The following is a 24,261-nucleotide window of genomic DNA, read 5'->3' as shown; positions in this document are numbered from 1 at the left end:
ACAGGGAAAAGTTGCAGAGATGTGTGTAGAAATTCATACAAGTGTAAGCAACATGGCTGAACGGTATTACAACGAGCTTAGGAGAAGATACTACACCACTCCTACCAGCTACTTGGAACTTATTAATCTCTATTTCTCCATGCTGTCTGAAAAGAGAAGGTAATGCTTATTGAACCATGTTGAAAATGTAATAAGTGTCAGTCGAACCCTATTGCATATAGTGAGAATAGAAGACAAGAATCCTTCAGTCTGTAGATGAGATAGTCCCTTTCATTTAAACTCTTTTTGGGTGTCAATGGACTTCTACACAGAGATGTGTGTTGATGTTCGATGAATATTACAATTATATCATGCACAAGACATATGATTAATGACTGTATGGAGAATTGGCTTTCTGATGTGCTATTCCTCTTGAGGGGGGTTTTGAAAACTTTAAAAACCTTGTTTTTGAGTGTTTATTGATTTGTATTTTTACTTGCATGTAAGTCATTGATATGTGTATATGTTTGACATTGATTATCTTTCTCTAGACAATTGGTGAATGCAAGAGATCGTGTGAAGAATGGTCTAGGAAAGCTGTTAGAGACCAATGATCTTGTAGCTGACATGGAGATTCAGCTTACAGCCCTTGAACCTGAACTGAAGAAGAAATCTGCCGATACAGAACTTCTTATGGAGAAACTAGCTGTCGATCAAGAGAAAGCTGATCAGGTAGGGGTTCGGATTGAATGCATTCTCTTGTTGTAGGTTTAGCATCTTCTTTAAGAAGACTGATCGACCTAGTAGCTCAGTTGTACTGCACTCCAGCCTCATGAACAGGAGCTCATAGGTTCAGTCCCCATGCATATTATATAAGAGAATGATGAAAATATTGGATTGTATGAACTGTATGTTGTACAGGGCCCAATGAAAGAACAGCTAATAAAAGCTCTAGTGGCTCCTCTAAGCAAAAATAGTTATTTTGTTGTATAAATTCAACAGCAAATCTAGAAATGAATTCTGCTACATATTTATCAATCAATTCCGTATAAAGAGAGATTAAGAATCTAACCCTTTTTCTTAAATCCCATTGGAAAGACCCTGTAAGAATACTTATGTGTATTTATAATCTGAAAGCATAATTTTTTTTTGTGATATGTATTGATGTGTGTATTTGGCATGAATTTGAGGCTTCTATATTGTTTCTTTGAACTACTACAAACTCATTTCACAGAAAAACAAAAGAAATATGGTACAAGCAGTCTGAAGAATCAAATGTTGTTCTTCCCTTATAGGTGAGAAAAGTTGTTCTTGATGATGAAGCCACAGCCAAAGTGAAGGCAGAAGAAACCCAGGCCATTGCTGATGATGCCCAGCGAGACCTTGATGAGGCTCTACCCGCTCTGGAATCAGCCAATAAAGCTCTAGATTCCCTAGATAAGAGTGATGTAGCTGAGTTGAAAGTGTTCAATAAACCACCTGACATGGTTATGACCGTCATGGAGACTATATGCATCTTGCTTGGAGTCAAGTGAGTTACACAGTTTATGAGCTTATGCTTATAATGATTTGCAAATTTCTATTCCACAAGACAGAAATGGTAAAAGTTAGTGAACCCCACCAGAAAATGAACATATTTAAAAGTGTTCTTCCATGTTTTAAGATAATTAATTGTGAATTCAGGTGATGAAATATTACACTCAATGAAGTATGTTCCTCTGGGCTCACCGGATATTTTTTATAGCATTGTTGTTTACATTCAGGACACAGCATGAAGGAGGGTATTTTCTCCTGGGGTTCACTAACTTTTTAGCACCACTGTATCATTAATTAAGGTGACACTCTTATCTGTGCTAAACATAGCTAAAGTATTTTAAGGAAATTATCAGTGTGGGAGGAACCATCATTCTTTTGAAAATTATGACAAGGCTCCAAGCTCAGCATTGGTAACAATAAAATGCATGAAATTATCTTATGATATTGTTTAATGAAATGGTCAGAGAAAAGATCTAGTGATAACTGTATGATTAGTTTGTTGGGTTATCAGATAGTTGTTATGATTTTTTTGTATTCCCTTGCAGACCTGACTGGCCCACGGCTAAGGGGTTGTTGGGAGATCCAAATTTCTTGAAGAAATTAATGGAATATGACAAGGACAATATTGCAGACTCTCTTCTCAGAAAGCTTAAGAAATACATCGAAAATCCCAAGTTTGTACCTGAAGTTGTTGAAAAAACATCCAAGGTATGTAAATTGATAATCTGTCACATTGATAAGTTGTCATTTGCTTCACTTTTTTTATTACTAACATTTATTTGTTTGATTTTTTTTTGCTGAGGGCAATGATGATTCACTAACATTTGACTGTATGATTTTCTAAACATATACTAAACTAGAATTAATTCATAAGACATGTATGTATTCCAAATGTCCTAAATTAAATCTAAAGACCTTTGAATATTTCAAGCCATGTTTGATCATATTTCAAATTTTCTAGTAAGTGGCAAACATCTGCTTAGTAGATGTTGCTATCATGATAATCTTTCTTTTTCAAACCTTACAGGCCTGCAAATCTATGTGCATGTGGGTTAGAGCTATGGATCTGTATGCCAAAGTCTTCAAAACTGTTGAACCTAAGAAGCAAAAGTAAGTCTGTATGAATTTTCAAAGTTATTATGGTGTATACATCTTGATAATAAAGAGTTTGTTTGTTTGTTTGTTTTGTTTTGTTTTGTCTTTAAACCCAATTGTTTCGGGTTTAAATTAAACTCAGGTTTAAAATTTTGGTTTAAATATGATTAGCCAATTGTTAAATGAATCACTAACAGTAGAGATATAGCATTTCAGCTCATTTTGCTCTCAAATCATAATTGTGTAGGAAGTATGAATAGATGATTGTCTTTACCATCAATGAATCAGGAAAGAGCACAGTAAACATAAGAAACATACAACTTAATACAAATTTTGACACTTTTGGCTTCCCATAATTTTAGAACAGAGTTAGACCATGGTCTAAGTTAAACCTGACTTCAGAATACAGGCCAATGTAGACACTTTTGCTTGGAAGCATCTCTATCACCAGGTTGTCCATGATGTGATATGTTGTAATTACTTCTACAATCTAAATACTGTGTACCTAGCTAAAAGTGTCATTATATGACATTGCCATCAAACCACTGCCTTCTGTTCGTGATTGAATTCCCTTGATTCAACTTTATTCATTATTTGTCATTACAGACTGGCTGAAGCCGAGTCAGAATTGGCAGCTACCATGTCTGTGTTAGCAGAGAAGCAGAAGAAGCTGGCCGATGTTGAAGCCCAGATTGCAGAGCTGCAAGCCTCTTATGACCACAGTGTAAATGAGAAAGAAACACTTGCCAAGAACATGGCTCAGACAGCTGCAAGATTGAAGAGAGCTGGTAAACTGACCACTGCTCTAGGAGATGAACAAGGGCGTTGGGAAGAAACAGTCAAGGTATGGATGATCAGCGATGTAGGAAGATTTTCATCTTTTATAGGTGGGAAAGTGACAACATGGAGTTAATTCAAAGAAAAGAAGAAAATATTTTCTGTGATCCATTGAACCTATTCCAGTAGACAGACATTGACATTTAATTGTTTTTATTTGTTATTTTCTTATACCTTGGTTCTTTTTTTTTTATTAAAGGGGAATAACACTGCATTGATCAATGTTTGTATTTCATAGGAATTCAACAAAGAGATTGGTAATGTTGTTGGCAATGTGTTTGTGGCTGCCGCCTGTGTTGCATACTATGGTGCCTTTACCAGCTCTTACCGTGTGGAGCTTGTCAACTATTGGACAGAAAGGTGTAAAGAACTGGACATACCAGTGACAGATGACTTAACTCTAATCAAGGTTTGTATTCAATATGTTGTCTCTTATTCTCTTCATATTGTAAGATACTTTTATTGTAGTTTCTTTAATACAGATTTTGTGCCAGCAATTATATTCTGTTAAGGGACTTAAGACTAAAATCTTGTATTTTTTATTCATTGTTAGAGCTATCATTAATAGTTGACATTGTTATGGGGGAAAAACAGTTTGAATGTCATAGAAAATATTATGTCATATTTAATACCATTGAAACTCTGTCTAATGATAATTTCTAAGGCCAGGAACATGAAAGAATAAGTCAATGAATTTTCCTTTTTGGCAGGTTTTGGCTGATCCCTTTGAGATTCGTCAATGGAATGCTGATGGTCTTCCTAGGGATGCTGTATCAACAGAGAATGCTATTCTTGTCACAAGAGGGCGCAGGTGGCCCCTCATGATTGATCCGCAAGAACAGGTGAGGAAATGCTTCAAAATTTAACTCAAAAATATATACTAGAGACACTTTTTTACACTTCGACAGTGCTTCTCCAATATTGGTATACAGTAATGACTATGAAATGGCAACAGTATTCACAGAATTGGAAATTTGTATCAGTGGGAGAGTAGCTTTGATTCCATGGACTTCTCTGTAATCCTAGTAAAAGGGTGCTTTGGGGCAATTCCATCAATTATTGATGTTAGTTTATATCTGACTTTGACCTTTCTCTTGATTTTTACAACACTTTGTGAACTACTTTCACAGTGATACTTTGAGAGCACATGAATCTTTTTTTCATGCAGACTGTGAACCTTGAAAAGTTGTGATGAGCCGTTTCAAGATGGTCCAGTCCATGGGCATAGGAAATACATAATTGTGATTGACAAAATGGAATTTAGTCAGCCTGTGTCTCATAATGATAAATATATGAGATGAATCTTTAATTTAGAGTCATGCAATCTTATATTTCAGGCTAATCGCTGGATTCGTAACCGAGAAGCCAAGAATGGTTTGAAGGTCATCAAGCTGACTGATCAAAACTTCCTACGCACATTGGAGAATGCTGTACGTGTAGGTCTCCCTGTACTCCTTGAAGATCTGGCTGAGACGCTGGATCCTGCATTGGAGCCCATCCTTCTCAAGCAAACATTTGTTCAGGTATGATTCAGTTCATTTCACAACTGCTCTCAGAGGTTGCAATTGGTATTACATATCTTGATCATTGCCTGTGTAAGTTGAGAATTCTGTGTCGGTCTATTTTTCCAAGATTGTATGAAACAAATAAGATGGATCAAGTTGATCTTAATCGATTTCTTGAGTTTACACATGACCAGGCATTTATTACCCCTATTTAATAAGTAAAGTATTATGACAGGTGATTCATCAGATAACAGGTATTCACATCATGGATTATATAAATCAATAAACATAATTTTTCATGGGCTTTAGTATGATAATCAATAATGAGTACCAAATAAACTGTCCAAATACCCTCTGCTATTGTCTCAAGCCAGTTAGAACTGTTCCAATGTCTATTTTTGTGGGTAATTCTTATTCATCACTGGTGTATATTGTTTGTACATCAATAGACATAACCTCAATTGGATTTGTGTGATGATTAAGAATATGATCTAATGAAATCTGGGTAAAGGCTAAGGTTACAGTAGAGGTCGATTGTAAGTTTTCTAAGATGTATTCTATATAGGACCAGGATATCCTCAAGAAATAGTAAAGACTAGTTATGTCCTCATTTTTGCAGGGAGGTGTACAAGACATTCAAAAGGAAAAATATATCAACATGTCACCTTGTTAAATTTGTGAGATTTTTCTCAAGAAAGCATGATAAATATCTAATTGGGGCATGTACAGGCACTACTTAAGCCTCTTTCATGATTATTTCCATCATTTTTCATGGTGTTTGTTTTATGCAGGGCGGTCGTCTCCTGATTCGCCTCGGAGACAGTGACATTGACTATGACAAGAATTTCCGTTTCTACATGACAACCAAGATGGCCAATCCTCACTATCTACCTGAGATCTGTATCAAGGTTACCATCATCAATTTTACTGTCACCAAGTCTGGTCTTGAAGATCAGCTGCTCAGGTAAGAATGCTATTTTAAACTAGTTTTATTGGTGTCAACTCATATGCCTTTTGGGTGAGACACACTATGCCTTCTATATTTATAATCCAGTTAGCCTTCTACCTGAGCTTCTTCATGAGCTTAGATCTATGGAAAATATGTATTATACTGGAATTAAATTAAATGTTCAAAGGGTTAATCATACAGGTGAGATTGATGTTAATTCAGATTATGTGTAATATGGAACCTTCATTTGCTTGTTGAGAGTAGCTATATTTGACATCAAATTCACTCAGATATACATATGGATTTGTAGAGTTGATATCTATAATTATGTCCCCAAAAATGCATGTTTTCATTCATCAAGCTAATAATTAACATTGCAAGTTTGAAATGTAGTTGGAGAGGGTGATATTCATTGTTACTAGTCCATTCTTAGAGTCTTGGCAGCTGTTCCAACTTTTCTTCCCATTGTCTTTGTCAGTGATGTTGTGCGTCTGGAGCGACCTGATCTTGAGGAGCAGCGAAATCAGTTGATTGTGAGGATCAATGCTGATAAGAACCAACTCAAAGCGATTGAGGATAGGATCCTAAAGCTGCTCTTTGAATCTGAGGGTAACATCCTAGACAATGAAGAACTCATCAATACTCTCAATGAATCCAAGGTATATTGAATTACTCAGTTACAATTTTTTGAATATGAAAAACTTTCATACATGATGACGTAGTTATGAGAAAAGCTTTAAATGGGTTGAAAAGTTTACTAGCTTTTTTATGTTAACAAAGATCCATGCCCTTAAAAATGTCCATTGCTGGCAGATGAACAATCATTGTCTGATACATGGTTGATCTCTTTTGAATATTTCTCTGATGACAAAAGCATATAGATGGAGGTATATAAAGGAATAGAAATTCTCCAACATGTATTCCTATTTACAAACTCTGTTGCTAATTCCACCCTGAAACTCTTCAAAGTTTCATTGTTTTCCCTTGGTTTCTTCAAACAGGTAACATCTGGTGTGATCACCAAGCGTTTGGAGGAAGCAGAACAGACAGAGGAGAAGATCACTGTGGCCAGAGAGAAATACAGAGTGGTAGCCACTAGAGGATCAGTCATGTACTTTGTGGTGGCCTCACTGGCAGAGATTGATCCCATGTACCAGTTCTCTCTCAAGTACTTCAAGAATGTAAGTACTACTTCTAAGCGTACCTCATTTGAATGTATCCAGTATTCATTATCATGCTATTGGTAAAAAGTGAAACACACTTAATTTGTCCTATATGTTCAAGAAGTTTACAATAACCTAAATTGGATCTTATAGTAAATACTTTTCAGGTGCACAACTGGGCACTGTTTTATTTTAAATGTTTATTTTTGTGTAAGAAAAAATACCTAGATTGGAGTTGAACCATCTTTAAGGCCTAATCCCTTTATGAAATCAGACCAGAAATTGATTCCAAGGTGTTATGTTCATGTTTTGAACTGTATTTCAAAACCATTCAACATTTGATCACAATTTTGAAGGGTATTTGTTTCACTATCTGGCTTTCAATTGTGTCAGTATTATTAGGGGCTTTACAATATACAATTTGTTGTACATTATTTTTTCGATATATTTAGCTCTTCAACCTGTGTATAGAGAACAGTGAAAAGAACAGTGACCTTCAAGAGAGGTTAAAGATCTTGCTTCGTCAGACAACAATCCAGGTCTACACCAATGTCTCCAGGTACGTGCCTGTACCCACAGAAAGGGGTCATTGCAAGAAAATTGCAATTTGATTCCCCAAGTCAGTCATAACTATTGCAAATATTTAATTGGTTGCTGGCTTTCTTTTTCTAACTGAAAATATATTCATTGGCTATATTTTTATCTATCAATTGTGAGGTGCGTTTGTGATCAATTACGAATGAGTTTCTTCCAACACCTCTTCAGTATTGAATTATATATATGCTTTCCAATTACTCTCCTGTTTACACTTTTAAGTAGCCTAGGGATGTAATGGGGTTATTGATGTCCTATGATTTGGGACTGTATGCCCTGTGTTCCAAGTTTTTTTTATACAGGCTTGCATTAAAGCAAATGTTCCATCATGAAAATACTAAAGAAACCATCATTTTGATTTGCTACCAAATCATGTTACCATAGTAGTTAGCATAATTGCAAAGTTACCTTGATTGTAAGCCTTAACTAAATGGGCCTAAGAATCATGTGAGAGGGAGGGGGGTGTACAATATCTGTAAAAAGATCACCTGCAGGTATGGCTCATGCATTGAGACCATGTAGAAGTAGTATGATATGATCATCATTAAATGTTTTATAAAGGCAGAAATATACATTACTTATAATAATTTGTCGACTTATGTTATGCAGGGGTCTGTTTGAGGTTCATAAGCTGGTATTTTCCTTCATGCTGTGTATTGACATCATGAGACAGGATGGAAAGGTGACTGATGAAGAATGGAATTTCTTCCTACGTGGTGTTGCTGGCATGGACAAGGTAAGTGGTGTAGATCAATGGTTAGGCTTTGGTTAACTCAATAAAAACATTTTGCAGAGTATTACACCATGTCAACAGTTTTCGTTAAAAAATAAATGACGTCATTTATTTATAATTTTAACATTAAGATCCTGTATAAGTTTAGTAACTGATGTATCAGGGATGACCAAACTTATATCTTGTAGATACAGTTATCCTATCAGATAGCTATATACATGTAGAAATATCAGAGTCTGGAAATTTTTTGCACATTCTATCCTTAAGACTTCAGAATGGAAAGATCTACCCCTATGTATCAGCTTTTAGCTTGCATTTTTCAGATAATTTGTGTTGTAGTCTTTCATTTTATGTATCAATGAATTCAGACATTGATAATGTATCTTTGAATTTACCAAAACTTGATATGAGCTGTAGGTGAATGCTATATCAACATGTGCAAACTTGCATGGAATACAATTTGTTTATTATTCTTTTTGTTTTATAGGAAAGACCACCAAAGCCTGACATTCCCTGGTTGACAGATGCTGTCTGGAACTCATGCTGTGACCTGGATGACTCTATCCCAGCATTCAAAGGTTTGATGAAGGAAATTGTTGCTGCCCCTATCTTCTGTAAACTGGGAAGGATGGAGGTAAGGATGTTAAAGTGGGAAAAAAAAATCATCAATTGTTCAGAAACATTACTAGAATAAATATTTGTAAAGATCTGAGTTCTGTATGTGAGTAGATGATATACATTCTGGTCATAGCATCTTCATTTTTATCTTTTTTTTTCATTTATCAAGGCATATGAAATAAGTTATTGCTATCTTGAGTTTCCTTAGATATCTTCATAACTTACTGAATCACAGCTTGTATGAAATAATTTTGAATTGGATTCCATGTAAACAACATGTTTTTTTTTTTTTTTGTCAAACAGGTGAGACCTAACCCAGAGACATGGGAGGGTTACGGACCTGACCCGCCCCCATGGGTCCCTCCTCAAGAAGGAGAAGAGGAGCAACAGGATGATGGTAAAATCAAGGGTCACTATGAAGAAAGACTGACCAGCTTCCAGAAACTCATAATGGTCAAATGCTTCAAGGAAGAGAGTGTAAGTTTTTTTTCATGAAAGTATGGAAATTGTTTTGTTTTGTTCATTGTCATTGCAATCTCACACTTTGCCTGTCTGTGTACTTTGTATCTTTGGGTAACTTGAAAATGATATTTTTATTCAATTTAAACTTTGATGTCATTGAATTATGAATTTCTAAATAAGTCAGATGTTCAATCACTCTCTTATTCCCATCTGTCATTTGCTTTATTAAACAGGTTGTGTTCTGTGTCACAGACTTTGTGAGTGAAAACCTGGGCAAGACCTTTGTAGAGAGTCCACCTGTGGACCTGGCTACCTTGTATACTGACATGACCCCATCCACACCCCTCGTCTTTATCCTAAGTACTGGTTCTGATCCTATGGGAGCATTTCAGAGGTTTGCCAAGGAGAGGAACTACTTGGACCACATCCAGGCTATATCTCTAGGCCAGGGTCAAGGTCCTGTAGCTGAGAAGCTGATTGATGCAGCTGTCAAGAATGGAGACTGGGTCTTCCTTCAGGTAAGCAACTTGGAATTATCTCATGTAGCGGCGGTAATTGGGCAGGTTCCTTATTGACAGACCTTCCAGTTTAAACATTTGACATTTGTGAAGGTATGATTTTTAAAAAAATTGAGACATACACAACTTTCAGATATTAACGCTACTAGCGATAATTGAATGAGACAGCATGACTAAGATGTGCATCAGCTTCAATATTTTCTCTCTATCACTTTATTGTAGTATGATAAACATTGATATCTTCATATTCCATTAAATTTTTCTACAGAATTGCCATTTAGCTGCATCATGGATGTTGAGCCTAGAAGAGATTATCAAGGCTTTTGGTGAGCCAGGAGCTGAGATCCATGAAGATTTTCGTCTCTACCTGAGTTCCATGCCAACAAACAAGTTCCCAGTCTCTGTCCTGCAAAACAGTGTCAAGGTTACCAATGAGCCTCCCAAAGGCCTTAGGTCTAACATTAGAAGAGCTTTCTCAGAGATGACTGCACAAGACTTTGAAGAGCATAGTGAGTTTTGAGGCCCTTTTTTTTATTTTACCAATGTTGTCATTCTTAAGATTGTATATGATTAGGTGTGCTCTTTACCTGCATATTTCTGTCATCATTTTGTTTTATTCATTGATTTTAAAATGTCTAACATTGGTAAACCTAAAATTTATTTGTACTTTAAAGAAAAAAAATCATTTATGTTTTGTTGGGCATTTTAGGTAATTGGGGTGAGATGAAATATATTATAGGAATATGATTCTTTATTATTTCAATATTATGAATAATACTTCTCAAATTAAATGCTTAATAGGATTCTGAAGTTTTGTTTGTTTGGGGGTTTTTTTTGTCAAGGAACTTCATATGTAGTTAAGTATAATTCTAATTCAATTTTCACTTTTTTTCAGTCCTGGGAATGTCCTGGAGGAAGATGATCTTTGGCATCTGTCTTTTCCATGCTATTATCCAGGAGAGGAAAAAGTTTGGTCCTCTAGGCTGGAACATCAAGGTACAGTTGCATTTCTCCATTATTGTCTTATTGATTATGTGGGGGGGGGGGGGTTAAGCATAAACACAATTACATGCATCTTATTGACATCTTTGTGATTTTAGGTCTAATAGATAATTCCATACTCCTATGAAATTACCTTGCATTTCCTCTTCCACCAAAGCATTGCTATTCAAACTTGCAAAGACAATCCAACTGTCAGTATTCAACAGGCTTTCGATATGACACCTTTGTTCCGATTTTAGAAGATGCAGTATTTTCTTTAATTTTGTGCTTCTTAACTTGAAGAATGAATTGTTTATTTGACCTTTCAGTACGAATTCAATGAGAGTGATAGAGAATGTGCCTTGGAGAATTTGAAGATGTTCCTTGCAGATGGTGAGATACCTTGGGATGCACTCATCTACATCACTGGAGAGGTAATAATAGTCATACAATCATATTTTGCCATTGATGTCAGATCCTAAACAAGGAATTATTCATGATGTTCACCCCCACTGTTGTATTGATAAGATGAAATGTATTCTAATTGCTTAGTACAGAACAAGATCTGTGGATTAGGATGTTGTAATGGGTGGACTACATAAACATTGAGGTCTAAGTTCACCTCATCTTATGACCCCCACCTTTCCTTCAGTTTGATATTTGAATTAAATTTTACTTTCAACCAATCAGAAGTGTGCATTGGGACATACTATTGATGTTTTAGTTGCATTTGATTTTCTAATACAGGTTTCTGGTCATAATGCTTCAATTACCATGTAACAGTATGGTTGCTGTAGACTGATTCTTTGTTCTCATTCTTTCTGAATTTACTAATGCAAGCATAATGTCTATTTTATCTCCTAATAGATCACCTATGGAGGTCGGGTAACCGATGCTTGGGATCAGAGGTGTCTCAGGACCATCCTTAGGAGATTCTTCGCTCCTTACACCTTAGAAGAAAATTACAAATACTCAGAGTCAGGTAAAAAAAATAATCGCTATTATTTCATTGTTACCTCTATAAGGATATATTTTAATGCAACTCTTCTTGGGTCGATTGATTCCCCTTGGGCAGCATTAATGGGGGTGGAAGCAATTGGGAGGAGCCCTTCCCTTGTGTGCCAAGTTGTGAAGAAAGAAATAAAAGGAAGAAAGAATATATATAAATGTAAAATCATGTCAAAATTAGGTCATCTCCTCATATCAAAAAAGCCTGGCACCGTTCCTAGTCTTTACTTTAACATGATGTTATCGCTTCATTTTGGGGATTAAGAGACAAGATTTAAACAGTTTAGTACTTGATATGGTGGTTATTTAAAGGAGCTGTATCACATTGAATTCTTCCCAGGTATCTACTACAGCCCTGACATGGATACCCTTGGGGAATACAGGAAGTACATCGAAGATCTACCCATCATTGATGAACCAGAGATCTTTGCTATGCATGAAAATGCCAACATTAGCTTCCAGGTAATCATCTCACTCACTGACATCATACAGGTGGAATATTTTCTCATATCAAGTGATTCATGAATACATGAATGGCATATGTTCTTCTCAGATGTTTTTGTTTAAGTGACTTACCTTTTGTAATTTTAATCTACTCTGTTCTCAGAGAAATTTGAACTTCAGTTCTGGTGTATGTACACGTACAGTTACAGTAATGAAAACATTGAAGACATGAGATTAAGCCCTGTTGAAATCCCCAACCTATCACTGAACTGTAGAAATATCTGTTTGCAAATACATAGCACCTCTAGTGTATTTGATCCTACAGGAAACTGATCAAACAAGTATAAAAGACAAAAGAATGGACATCTCTTCTAATACAGTCCCTTGAAACATGTCGTACATACCAGTATATGCACTTTAAAAAAAAGAACAGTGAATATCTCGATAGATGATGGACATTCAATACATAAGGAGATAAGATTTCAGTCGTAAAACAAGAGAACCCATGTTATTCTTGTACAATATCTGGCCAGTTTTAATCTATTTTTCTCCATATAGATAAACAGACAATCATATTTCCCTTATTTTCTTTGTTATGACAGCGACAAGAGACCCAGACTCTGATCTTTACCATCCTAGAGGTTCAGCCAAGGATGGGAGGAGGTGGAGGAGGAAAAACCAATGATGATATTGTCTATGAGTTAGCAGAGAGTATCCTTACCAAGATACCAGATAAACTAGACATTGATGAAGCTTGGCAAGAAATGTTCAAGGTAATCCATATCTCATCTGTGTTTGTCATTTATCAATCTGATGAGTAAGTTTATCACAAAATACAGAGCCTTTTATGTCGAATTTGAATTCAGCAATTCCTTGCCATAGAGAGCCTCACTTTTGATACAAGCTTCCTATTACATTGAACAGCTTTAATTTTCCTAACTTAAAATTACTATGCAGTCAGAATGAATGTTTATGTTTGTTTCATGTTCTATCCTCTGATGTATTCTAATTGTTAATGTGTATTTGTTTTCTTGTTACGACAGCCCGATGATAAAGGACGTACCAATTCTCTCACAACGGTACTTGTTCAAGAAGTGGATAGATTCAACAAGCTTTTGAAAGTCTTGAAGGTATGACTCTGATAATACCTTCATGTTTCTACCAAACTGAAAGTTGTGTTAGTGATTGAAAAAAAAGTCATGAGGGTTCATCAGCAATCTGGATGACATATCTGGATGACTATATACCATATACGGTATAGTGGTATCTCTAAGATGAAAAGGCACAGGTTGGTGATCTTGAAGAAGGTTGTTTTATACAACCGCTTCAACATAGGCAACATGTGGCCCAGCAGCTTGACATATTTTTCAGTGGGATTTGTAATAAGGATTTTTTGCTGGGTTTCAGATCTGTGTCAATGGAGATGATTTACCCCACTACCTACTAACTAGGTCAATTTCTGTTTAAAATCATAGATGGGGAGGAGATAATTATTTTTCTGACCCGAATCATGAAACAAAGTAGAAATAACTAATAAAGTAGAGCACTGCTATTATAAACTTACAGTCCCGTCATAGACATTAGCTTCAAGCATTGTCACCCAAGGAAAGTGAAATAATGACTTTACCATTTGAAGCAATGAATGGAATATACACTGCATTACATGTCATTGTTTTGTCATCAAAGTCTCTCCATCCTGGGTGATTGACAACACATGTTACTGGTCAGGCAGTCTGTATATCTCATGAAAGCTGAAGATGAGTTATACATCTTTTACTGTCTTTCAATTTTTTTATACAGAGCTCACTGAAGACCATCCAGAAAGCCATCAAGGGTCTGGTGGTGATGTCTGAAGAACTTGAGCGAGTGTACAACAGCTTCCTCAACAACCAAGTTCCTACAATGTGGTCTGATGCAGCCTACCCATCCCTCAAGCCTCTGGCTTCATGGGTCAAGGATCTCCTTCTCAGGGTTGGATTTATTGGAGTGAGTATGCTTCTTGAGTGCTCAAAAGGGGATTTAATGTTGACTCGTATTTTGCTTCATAGAGTACACATCTAAAAGCTTAAATCATTAATGTAATTATTCTACATTGGTACAACTTCCAAAGTTTGGTACCACCAAACATTGATTCTATTAGTTCTTCTACTATGCTGTAAAAATTAGTGACCAACTTTCAAGAGGAAGTTGTGCTTGATTCGAAATGTGTATGTCTTTTCTTGTAAGCAAGGTGGTTAAAGAATAGGGGTATTGTAAAAATACTCTTGAAAGATTTGTTCAACTTGATGAGATTTATCTTACCTTACACATTTTGTTACTCTAAGATGTGTGTCCTTTCATCAAGAAAGTGGACATTTTCATTCTTGAAAAAAAAAGAGTGCTAGCATATCATATTGTTATGAATTATTCTTTCTTTCCTTTTTTCCATTCAGCATTGGATCCTCCATGGGCCTCCAAAATCTTTTTGGATTTCTGGTTTCTTCTACACGCAAGGTAAACAGCCAAAAACTTGTTGATGTAATTGATTACTGCTACTTTATGAGCTTAAATTTTCATGGTGAATTTATTTATTTTTGATCTGTCCATTGTCACAAAAATTGCTTTGCATGAAAACTACTTCAGAATTCTAAACATGACAAATAAATTATGAAAATGTTGGCTTGAATAGTAATTGACAATATTGATCTACCATTAAGTAACTTTAAAATATATGGTGGCTTGTAAACTCAAATTTCCCCACCATTCATTGCATACTTCTGACAACTGTAAGTAAAGATCTTTAAAAATCTTAATGAGATCAATCTTTTATTTGCATCCTGCAGGTTTCCTGACTGGTACACTGCAGAATTATGCAAGAAAGTATGACTACCCAATTGACCAGCTCAGTTTCCACTTCCGTCCCATGCCCAAATACCGTGATCAGGCTGAAGTTGCTATCCAACAAGATCAACTCAGCTTTGGTCAGGTTACTGATGCTGACAAAGAGGTAGGAGAATAAAAGATCTTCCAAATATGTAGAATTTATGTAATTTACATGCAGGATATTTGTATATTACAGTATATTTCTTGCACTCTAATCTATGAAACATGCACTTTAGCTGTTTATTCGTACATGTATTTCCTCTCTTATGTGCTTCCTCCTCCATTTCTCTCTTTATGTTTCTGCAATTTTTAATTTTGTAATTGACCGATAGATTTTATGACACAAATTTGGAGTAAACTATCAACAGGCCATTTAATAATCCTTTCTTTTAAAAGATTTTCCTAGCAAAGTATGGAATCCATAAATTTTCATTAGATTTCTTAGTTTTGTATAAATTTGTAGTTGAGGCAAAACACTGTAAATACTGTTAAAATTATTTCATTGTCAAAGTGCTTGAAATCACTATTCATTAGCTTTTATATTTGAATTAAAGAATATGTGAGTAAAATATATCTTTCTAAACGTCTTTTCATTGATTTTGTTACGAATCCGTTTCAGCATAAATGATCATTTAAACATTTTATTTTTATAAGATAGGCAACATCTTTTTTTTATTATTATTTTTTCAATTGCCATATCTAAAAAAAAATTGGAAAAAAAAGTCTGGAAAAATACTTGATGTCACTTCATTTCTGTCTTTCTTATGTACTGCATGATATTACATCACAGATAATTTTGACTATATAATGTGTTAACTTTTAAACTTCATAACTCTATTAACTGAAATTGTAATATTGCATGTTCTTTAGAAAGCCTTGTCTATGTTTTCCCTTTTCTTCATCTACTTTTCTCTTTTCCATCTCTACTGTATCTCTTTGTAACATTAAATTGTCTGTGTCTTGTGTGTTGTGTGTTTCATGTTTAGGAGAGAAAGAAAAAAAGCAAAGAAGACATAGAATGTAGCTGTATCAAGTCAGACGTAAGCATAGATTTAGGGTTAGGAATGATAGTTCAAGTATTCTTGTCATGAAGTAAAGATGTACCCTCGCACACCAAATGCCCGTTCTAATAGACAGAACTGAAAATATTTCTTCCAAACATTACATCTTAAATGATACAAGTGAGTTTTGTCAGCAGACAACATATTTTTTACATCAATTCATTGGTCAATCGAGAGTTAGTTTGGTGCTGTGACAGAGGTATGCTTCTTTACTTTTATTTGACAGATTGGTAAGTAGATATAATAGAATAATCTTGCTATTTCGAGTTTGAATGTTAGCTTGTTGAGTTGTAAGGACTATTGAATATTGTTTCTAATTGATATTTTTTCCCTTGTGTTTTTATGTTTTTGACCATTATTGACCTGTATAACCTTATTTGTCGCATGATAATTCCCCTTCTTGAATGGAACAGAAATCAGCAGGTGATGGTAGAGATCTTGATGCGGAAGTAAGTAGAGTGGTTTGGAAGGGGTTTTTCCCCTCTGGTGTATGATGATTTGATGTGCACTGACATCCAAGACCCAGACCCACACCTCACAACCCTTTCCCCTTTTATGGCACCTGACTCACAGTAATGATAACCATCGGTGGATTGGTATAGGAAACTAACCACCTACTAAAAATGTCTTGTGTAACATGACTACATCTCTAAGAGTGGTCATGTTTACTTTCGATTTACCCCATAATTGGATGGAGCTATTTCATACTGGAAATTAATGAAGTCTATGGTGAAAGGGTACTTTACTAACAAAGAAAATGGAATAACAGCATGTATGATCATGTTTATCTCAGTTTCCGATAGCCAGTTGAAGCAGGGATATATGCCTACCACATTACAGCCATAAAACTTTCATTATATATAGCCAAACTTTGCAAAGGAGGTTTAATCCATGAGGGAATTTGAACCTTGATTTACACAGCTTCTGAGCACATAATTGCACTCGATACAGTGCATACACTTAGTAAGGTTCAAGAATAAATGTACCCTTTTGGCAAAGAGCATTGAATTCATGTTTAATAAAGTGTGGTTTACACGCCATAGTATCAGCATTTTCAATATATTAGACCCCTCCTGGTTTAAACCTCTGTAGTAAGCTCCAGCCAATGTTATTAACCAAACCCTCCGCATCAGAGCTAAAAAGTATTCAATAAATTATCACCTCAGATTGCATAAAACAAGTCATAATGCTAAACCTGCAAAAGAAATGATAAAATCACACTGCATCTTGAAATGTATAAGAGTGAAAAGTGTAACCAGAAACATGAATAAGATTGCTTCATATTAAAGTGATATGGTGTTGAAAAGCATTCATTTTCTTGCAAATTATTAACACCATCATTTATGGTACCCTTCCTCTTCCCTTTGTTTTTGCATATTCAAATGGTTGATTAATGATAAAGATGGTATATACTTTCAACTGATATTAGTGTGATTGTGATTTAGGGTGAAATACATATGGTATATTTTTCAAAAATGATTAATAAATGCAAGAATAAGTCAATGATGCACATCACACCACTGCAAAAGATACCATATCCATTTTCACTGTGTAACACAATTGAGCACCATCTATGATTAATGATGGATAATGGGTTACCTAGAAGTTTAGCAATCAAGCATTTTACCATTTTATGACTAAATGAAAGTTACTTCTCGAAAACCATCAATTTAAACTCGTGTTGTCAGAAATATCAATAGAAATATTGTAGTTTCATTCCAGTGGAAGATGTTTCCCTCTAATGACTGTTAGAAAGGTAGGCTAACTGCAAAAGGATCCATGTGTCACATAGATCACAATTTCTACACCAAACTCTAAAATCTATGTAGAGAATTCAATATGGAAGAAATCCATACAGGCCCAGCTATTGGTTTCAGAGACTACTGAAATTTATTTATCTTTTGAATTATGAATCACAGACACTTGTATCAGAACACAACATCCATATTATTTTATTACCTTGAATAATTTTGAATGTGATTTACGCTCAATAAGTCAAGTGTGGTTTAGGGTTGAAATAACTTAAAATTGATATTGTTTGTTTTCAATACAAAGACTTAAATTTAATTCTAGTAGTTATTCTGACATGTTTTCTTTGTATGGAATTTGAACTAATTAATTTATTTCACTGGCACTGCAGTGTGGGACAAATTTTAACTAACACAATATCACATGCATGCATGTAGATATTGACCCCTTCCTATTTTACCATCGTGAAATATACAGTTGGTTAACTTATTTACATATGTAAAGCATTTATTCAAATGATGCTTTGAATTTAGTGTTGGATTTTGCATGAGAATTATTGAAATATTTTATAAAAGAAAATCTGCATGGAATTGATTGATTTTTATTACTATTTTTCCATTTCTTTGCAATCTTTTCAGAAAGAACTCTTGAAAAGGAAAAAACTACCCGATATACTTCAAATTTTTTACTTGATTCTTTGAAGTTGCATGAACACCATAGTTTGCATGTTTTTTTTTCTGGGTAAAGGCAGTTTAATTGTTGAGTTTATACTTGACAGATTTAGTGATAAATGTCACTTAATACAGAAATCATATGGATGAAATTTCTGCTGTTAATCATGGCATAAGAAAATTATTGAAAGTAATTGCATGATTTGGAAGAGTGACCTTGTTGGTATGCATGGTCTATGCATGAACTCTGATTTTATCACTTTTTCACAGCTTATAATGGATAATGTGTCAATTACTGTAGTTTTGCTTGAAAATGATTTGATATTCCACTTTCATTAACCTAATATGAATCCAAAGAAAAGTAATCAATATATTTCCTCTTTTTTTAAAGAGAAAGTCGTTGACTATCAGTATGATATATTGTGTTGTGTCAATATTACAATTTCTGCTTTATAAAAGAGATAAGTAGGAAATTGTGATTTTTAAAATTCTCATCACTTAGTCTGTATTTAGTAAATGCCAATTCTTTATTCTCAAGTTCTGTCAAGATACTAAGAACCATTGCATTGGGAAAATACATCATATATCTGAAAAAAAAATTCATTTACAAATATCTTATTTTTCATTTTTTTTTACCATTGTTGTAATTGTTAGCCAACTTGCTTAAGTTGTTTTATTTCTTTCCTGATGCTTTTCACTTTTCTTTAAACATAGTGGTCATAGATTGGCATTGATTACTCATTTATTTGTTTTGGTATTTTACTTCACCATTTATTCACTGTTGAACGCCATGGTTGCCCTGATTGAACATTGAGTGAATGAATAATTGATAAATGAATGATTGCATTTTCTTCCTGTCCTATCCCAATAGCTTCCTGAGATCAAAGACGGAGTCTTGATTCATGGTCTGTTTATGGATGCTTGCCGATGGGATGATGATAACATGAAGCTTGCAGATGCTAAGTTTGGTGAAATGAATCCACCTCTACCTGTCATGCATATGGAGCCTGAGATGAACTTCAAACCCGATGAAACAGATTATAACAGTCCACTCTACAAGACTGGGCTTAGAGCTGGAACTCTCTCTACCACCGGTGAGTTACTTTCATATAAATGGTTTGGTTTTTTTTAAGTTAGTATCGTGTGTGGCAAATGATATTCAGTCATATTGCATTACAAATAATGTAAATGCTAATAAAGTTTCTGAATAAAATTTCAAACTCTGGTATATCATATACACTACTTTGTCAAAATTGATACAATACATTGAGTGCAATTTCTCAGCATAAAAGTTATATACAGTATGTGTATGAATGGATAAGTCATCTTGCTTAGATATGAATCTACCAATATACTTAGTGTTACCTTTCCCCTCCTTGTGGTCCACTCTCCCTTCTTTGTTTCTTTCTTTCTATGTCATTCCTGTCTACTTTTGGCCCCTCCTTTCTCATTCTCCCTCCTCAATCTCATTCTTCACATACTCCCATTAACAACTAGAATTACTATTCATTATCACTTGTAGCTGGACATCTTTTATACTTGTTATTTTTGTTAATTACATGTGGGTCCCAATTCCTATCTACAGGTCACTCTACCAACTTTGTGGTTGCTATTCACCTGCCATCAGACCTGCCTCAAGATTACTGGATCTCTAAAGGATCAGCTCTTCTCACTCAGCCACATGAATAAACATTGAGATATTGAAGAACTATAGATATATAAAGAATTAGAAATTGATCTAGTTGCCAAAGATATATACCTATTTAGTCATTTTAGTCAATGATCATAAGATGAATTCCTGGAAGAATGTAAGACTGAGAAGACTGTCAAAGAAGAAATCTGCCGAGATGAAAAGATGCCAGTTGACTGACATTGCATTTTCCAATCAAGTTACTTGCAGTAAATCTATATGCTTGTCAGTTTTATTATTATTATTTTTTTGAAAAAAAAACAGTTTTTAGGGACTTTGTAGGTTGAATATATTACTATAAGAAGGATGAATGTCTCATTGTAAGAAGGAATCGCCTATGAAAACTAAATTTCATAATAGCTGAGCTGTGGCTGGATGAATGTTTTTCTGGAACGAGTTTGGTTTTATTACTTGATTTGGCTACATACAAAATATTAATTGGCTGTAAATGGCTAGTTTACAAACAAACCACTTGTATTTTTTTTATTGAGATCAGACACAAGTTTGATTTATTTATAGAATATACATTTTGGCATTTGCAAAATCAGTGTATTGTGCAATGTATGATATTATGTAGTATTTACTATAAACATTACTATCAGATATTATATTCATGTAATAAAAGTGTACAAAATTGTAAAAAGCTACAATTATAAAATAAACTGAGTTTTCTTAATCATTAGTATATATACATATATGTACATATATAAATATAATGACTATCTTTGTTGTATGTAACACTAGAAATTTGGAGATAGTTGATGAACAATTTATTCTTGAAATGAATTGGATTCACCAGTCAATATGTTGATATCTATGCATCATTACCTGAATAATATATTGTCTTTCAGAAGAAATAATGTAAGAAATAACTGCATTTCATGTCCAAACATAATACTACTTTCAATAAGCCATCAGCAAGCAGATATGCAAAGAGCATTGTCTTTCATTTGGTTTCAATTGGTTTTGAATTTCAAAACATTCATGTATTCTTATTGTACATCAATTGGGTACCAAACTCTTTGGAGTTGATTTTCCTTTTATTCTTCTTTTTAAGAAGTTCAGATGAAGTCTTTAGGAATATATTGTATGGAAGGTGAAGAAAATCTGTAAATACTGTGAAGCTGACTGATTTTGTAAATGTTTCTTCATGCTAAATGAACCTATGATCAGTTAACTATCAGTTAACGATAGTTAAGCACAGTTAACTATGCTTAACAATGATGCTCGACAAAAGTATAATGATATAAACAATTGATTTGTTATTACTGTTATTATTGCAGCTTAGTTGGTATATTCATTATTACAGCTTTATTTGGGGAGATTTTGTTAAGAATGCATGATGCAAATATAAAATCTAAATTATTAGAGTGCTGAATCAACTGCATTTTCCCATATGATTGAAAAGATTTTACCCAATATAGGACCTATGTCATTAACAATTCCCATATTTGTAATTCTTTATGAAATGGGCACCTGGATATTGAATAGTGATAGGAGATATAAAAACTTTTTATGGAAGTTTCACTTCATGTTCTGAGTATTCCAATGGGGTATATATATAGATATATATATATTACACCAAGTGATACAAACATGTCTCTGTTGATTTGAACCATTTTTCAATATACGGTCATTCCATTTCAATGTATTGCTAACTACTCTTGTAAAAATTTTGTATATTTCATAACTGATATTGAATTGCATTGAAATTTGATGTAGGAGTTTATTCTTTCATATGTGAATATCTAACTTATTTTTCATACAGAAATGTTCATCCAAATTTTTACGATTCATAATTACTAGTATTGTCTATTACATTTGCGAAATGGTTTCTCTCTAACTAGGACTGGATATATCATATTGCTCATTTAAAAAAAAGTAATCTAGATTTGTTATGAAAGCTTCAATATTCATTGATGATTGAATGCAAGCTAGTTTGGTATTTGGGGCAGAATAAGTACTGAAGTCAAATACTTTACTGCACATGTCAAAGGGGGCTTTCCTACCCATATGTATGGATATGTGTGTTTTTTCCTATGTGATGAATTTAGGTTTAAAATGTCAATAAACTCAACACAATACATAATTTATGTATATTTTACTTGTTTGTACATTCCATTTTTCATAGTCAAAGCATAAATATTTATTTTGAATGAATTGTGCCTTGAAAAGCATTGTACTTTATCTGTCCGTCCTTGACATTGTGTATATGTAAATACATACTCTCAACCTTGTGATTGAAGTGTATTCCAAATTAAATGCATATTTTAACAAAATGAAACAATATCCATATGAATTTTCAATTGCTTTTGTTCTTTACTCTATTTATGAAAAGATTGTTTGAAAAAGGTGGCTATACCCGCTTTTTATTGTTGTGAATATTGGGTTGCTAATGTGATAAGTGTAGCAGCCTTGATCATCCTTTTGTAAAAAATGTTCAGTGCCGCATAATTGGAGATCATAATCAAAACAGACAAAGGGGAGAAAGATGCATATGGAGCAAAGCAATGAAACATGTCATGAAATAATTTTGAATTGTGATAGTAGAGGCCCTCATTTTCACCTGATAATACTGAAAAACTTGGAAAACCCCCAATAGAGTCTGAAAATTTGAGGAAACTGCAGCCCATCTCACAGGCAGCTATATATGAAGCTATTTGAGTTAGTAAAGCCATAAATCGAACCTTTCATTATAGGGGCAGGAGAGGGGGACCTTGTGACGACAGTCTGCATTGGCGGAGTGGCCAGGGTGGCCGCACCATTTTGAGACAATTGGGGTGGGGACTGTTAGGCATTTCACGAAAGATATTGATGAGTAGTTTTCTGACCCAGTTGTTTCCATAAAATTTTCTGTCAAATAACAATGTACGGGTATTATTGATAGGAGAAAAGCAGGTGAGCTTGCATTTTTATTTTGAATAAATTTGCACAATTATTTCAAAGCCCTATAGAAAAAATGAATAAAGAGGAATTTAGAGTGTTTTCTTTTCTGATTAAATTTGCCCTTGCAAAGAAGTTTGGAAGCTGCATCCAACAACTTATCAGAAAAGAACTAGATTTGTGGATCTAGTTCATGTTTTGTGTAGAGTTCTTAGCTGTAAACTTTTGACTGTTATTTCAGTGCAATTGAACTGCAATTATTTAAAGGGGAACTAAACCCTAACAGAAATAAAAGAAAACCGTTAAAAAAACCAAGAAAATTATATATTTTTTGTTATAATTGTGTATGGGAATTTAAAATTTGGCTGTAAATTTGATGTCATGGTATTGTGAGGTTGAGGGTTAATATTTGCTTCAATAACTTGACTAAAACGTCTTTTTTTCTTCAAAACTCAATATTTTTCTATAATGGCTTTATATATTTGACATTTTTATTATTGTAGAGGTCTATGGCTCCGCTCTGTGCCAATCACTTATCAAATCTAATCTCCAAAAAAGATTTACATTTTCAGTGATCCCAATTTTCCAGGCCCTAACTTTCTTATTCCTTTTCTGATTTTTTTCACTTTCATCGTTCTCCTTTCACAAAAAGAATTTATTACAAATAAATAATATAGGATTTGTATAGCACACGTATCCACCGTGCTATACAGGCGCGGATCCAGGCCGGGCCCGTGCCGGCAGAAAGCAAAAAAATGATTAGGGGAAGAATTGGTAAATAGACTTCGCTCGCGCATCGCGCTCGCATTGCCTGTGTAATGAATCCCAATCAAGAGGATTAAATGGCACTTCATATATCTAGTTCTGAAATCAATTTGCACACAATATTTTAGCTCACACATCAAGCTTTCATTATTTTGTTT

The 24,261-nt window shown here is 34.3% G+C and overlaps 1 protein-coding gene across 2 annotated transcripts in view; it reads left to right on the top strand.

Annotated features, from left to right (window-relative positions):
- Positions 1-22,718, top strand: part of LOC121409978 (dynein heavy chain 6, axonemal-like) — a 56,136-nt gene extending 33,418 nt beyond the window's left edge. Inside the window, exons 44-73 of one of the 2 annotated variants that reach the window (XM_041601778.1) lie at positions 5-159; positions 531-711; positions 1,275-1,510; positions 2,061-2,223; positions 2,543-2,625; positions 3,217-3,454; positions 3,686-3,856; positions 4,158-4,289; positions 4,785-4,970; positions 5,744-5,916; positions 6,380-6,560; positions 6,903-7,082; positions 7,517-7,623; positions 8,268-8,394; positions 8,879-9,025; positions 9,313-9,486; positions 9,705-9,989; positions 10,258-10,498; positions 10,885-10,985; positions 11,300-11,404; positions 11,838-11,952; positions 12,319-12,440; positions 13,025-13,195; positions 13,466-13,552; positions 14,223-14,408; positions 14,855-14,915; positions 15,245-15,408; positions 16,759-16,794; positions 19,637-19,859; positions 20,351-22,718. In XM_041601778.1, the coding sequence (XP_041457712.1) occupies positions 5-159; positions 531-711; positions 1,275-1,510; positions 2,061-2,223; positions 2,543-2,625; positions 3,217-3,454; positions 3,686-3,856; positions 4,158-4,289; positions 4,785-4,970; positions 5,744-5,916; positions 6,380-6,560; positions 6,903-7,082; positions 7,517-7,623; positions 8,268-8,394; positions 8,879-9,025; positions 9,313-9,486; positions 9,705-9,989; positions 10,258-10,498; positions 10,885-10,985; positions 11,300-11,404; positions 11,838-11,952; positions 12,319-12,440; positions 13,025-13,195; positions 13,466-13,552; positions 14,223-14,408; positions 14,855-14,915; positions 15,245-15,408; positions 16,759-16,794; positions 19,637-19,859; positions 20,351-20,454 (4,635 nt within the window). In that variant the 3' untranslated portion in view covers positions 20,455-22,718. The remainder of the gene's footprint in view (positions 1-4; positions 160-530; positions 712-1,274; positions 1,511-2,060; positions 2,224-2,542; positions 2,626-3,216; positions 3,455-3,685; positions 3,857-4,157; positions 4,290-4,784; positions 4,971-5,743; positions 5,917-6,379; positions 6,561-6,902; positions 7,083-7,516; positions 7,624-8,267; positions 8,395-8,878; positions 9,026-9,312; positions 9,487-9,704; positions 9,990-10,257; positions 10,499-10,884; positions 10,986-11,299; positions 11,405-11,837; positions 11,953-12,318; positions 12,441-13,024; positions 13,196-13,465; positions 13,553-14,222; positions 14,409-14,854; positions 14,916-15,244; positions 15,409-16,758; positions 16,795-19,636; positions 19,860-20,350) is intronic. The other variant, XM_041601779.1, reaches the window with a different exon arrangement.
- The last annotated feature ends 1,543 nt before the right edge of the window (positions 22,719-24,261 follow it).

This window comes from Lytechinus variegatus, chromosome 3 (assembly GCF_018143015.1).
Source record: "Lytechinus variegatus isolate NC3 chromosome 3, Lvar_3.0, whole genome shotgun sequence".
NCBI lineage: Eukaryota > Metazoa > Echinodermata > Echinoidea > Temnopleuroida > Toxopneustidae > Lytechinus > Lytechinus variegatus.
Note: the sequence above shows the minus strand (reverse complement) of the source record. Positions and strands in the feature narration are given on the sequence as shown.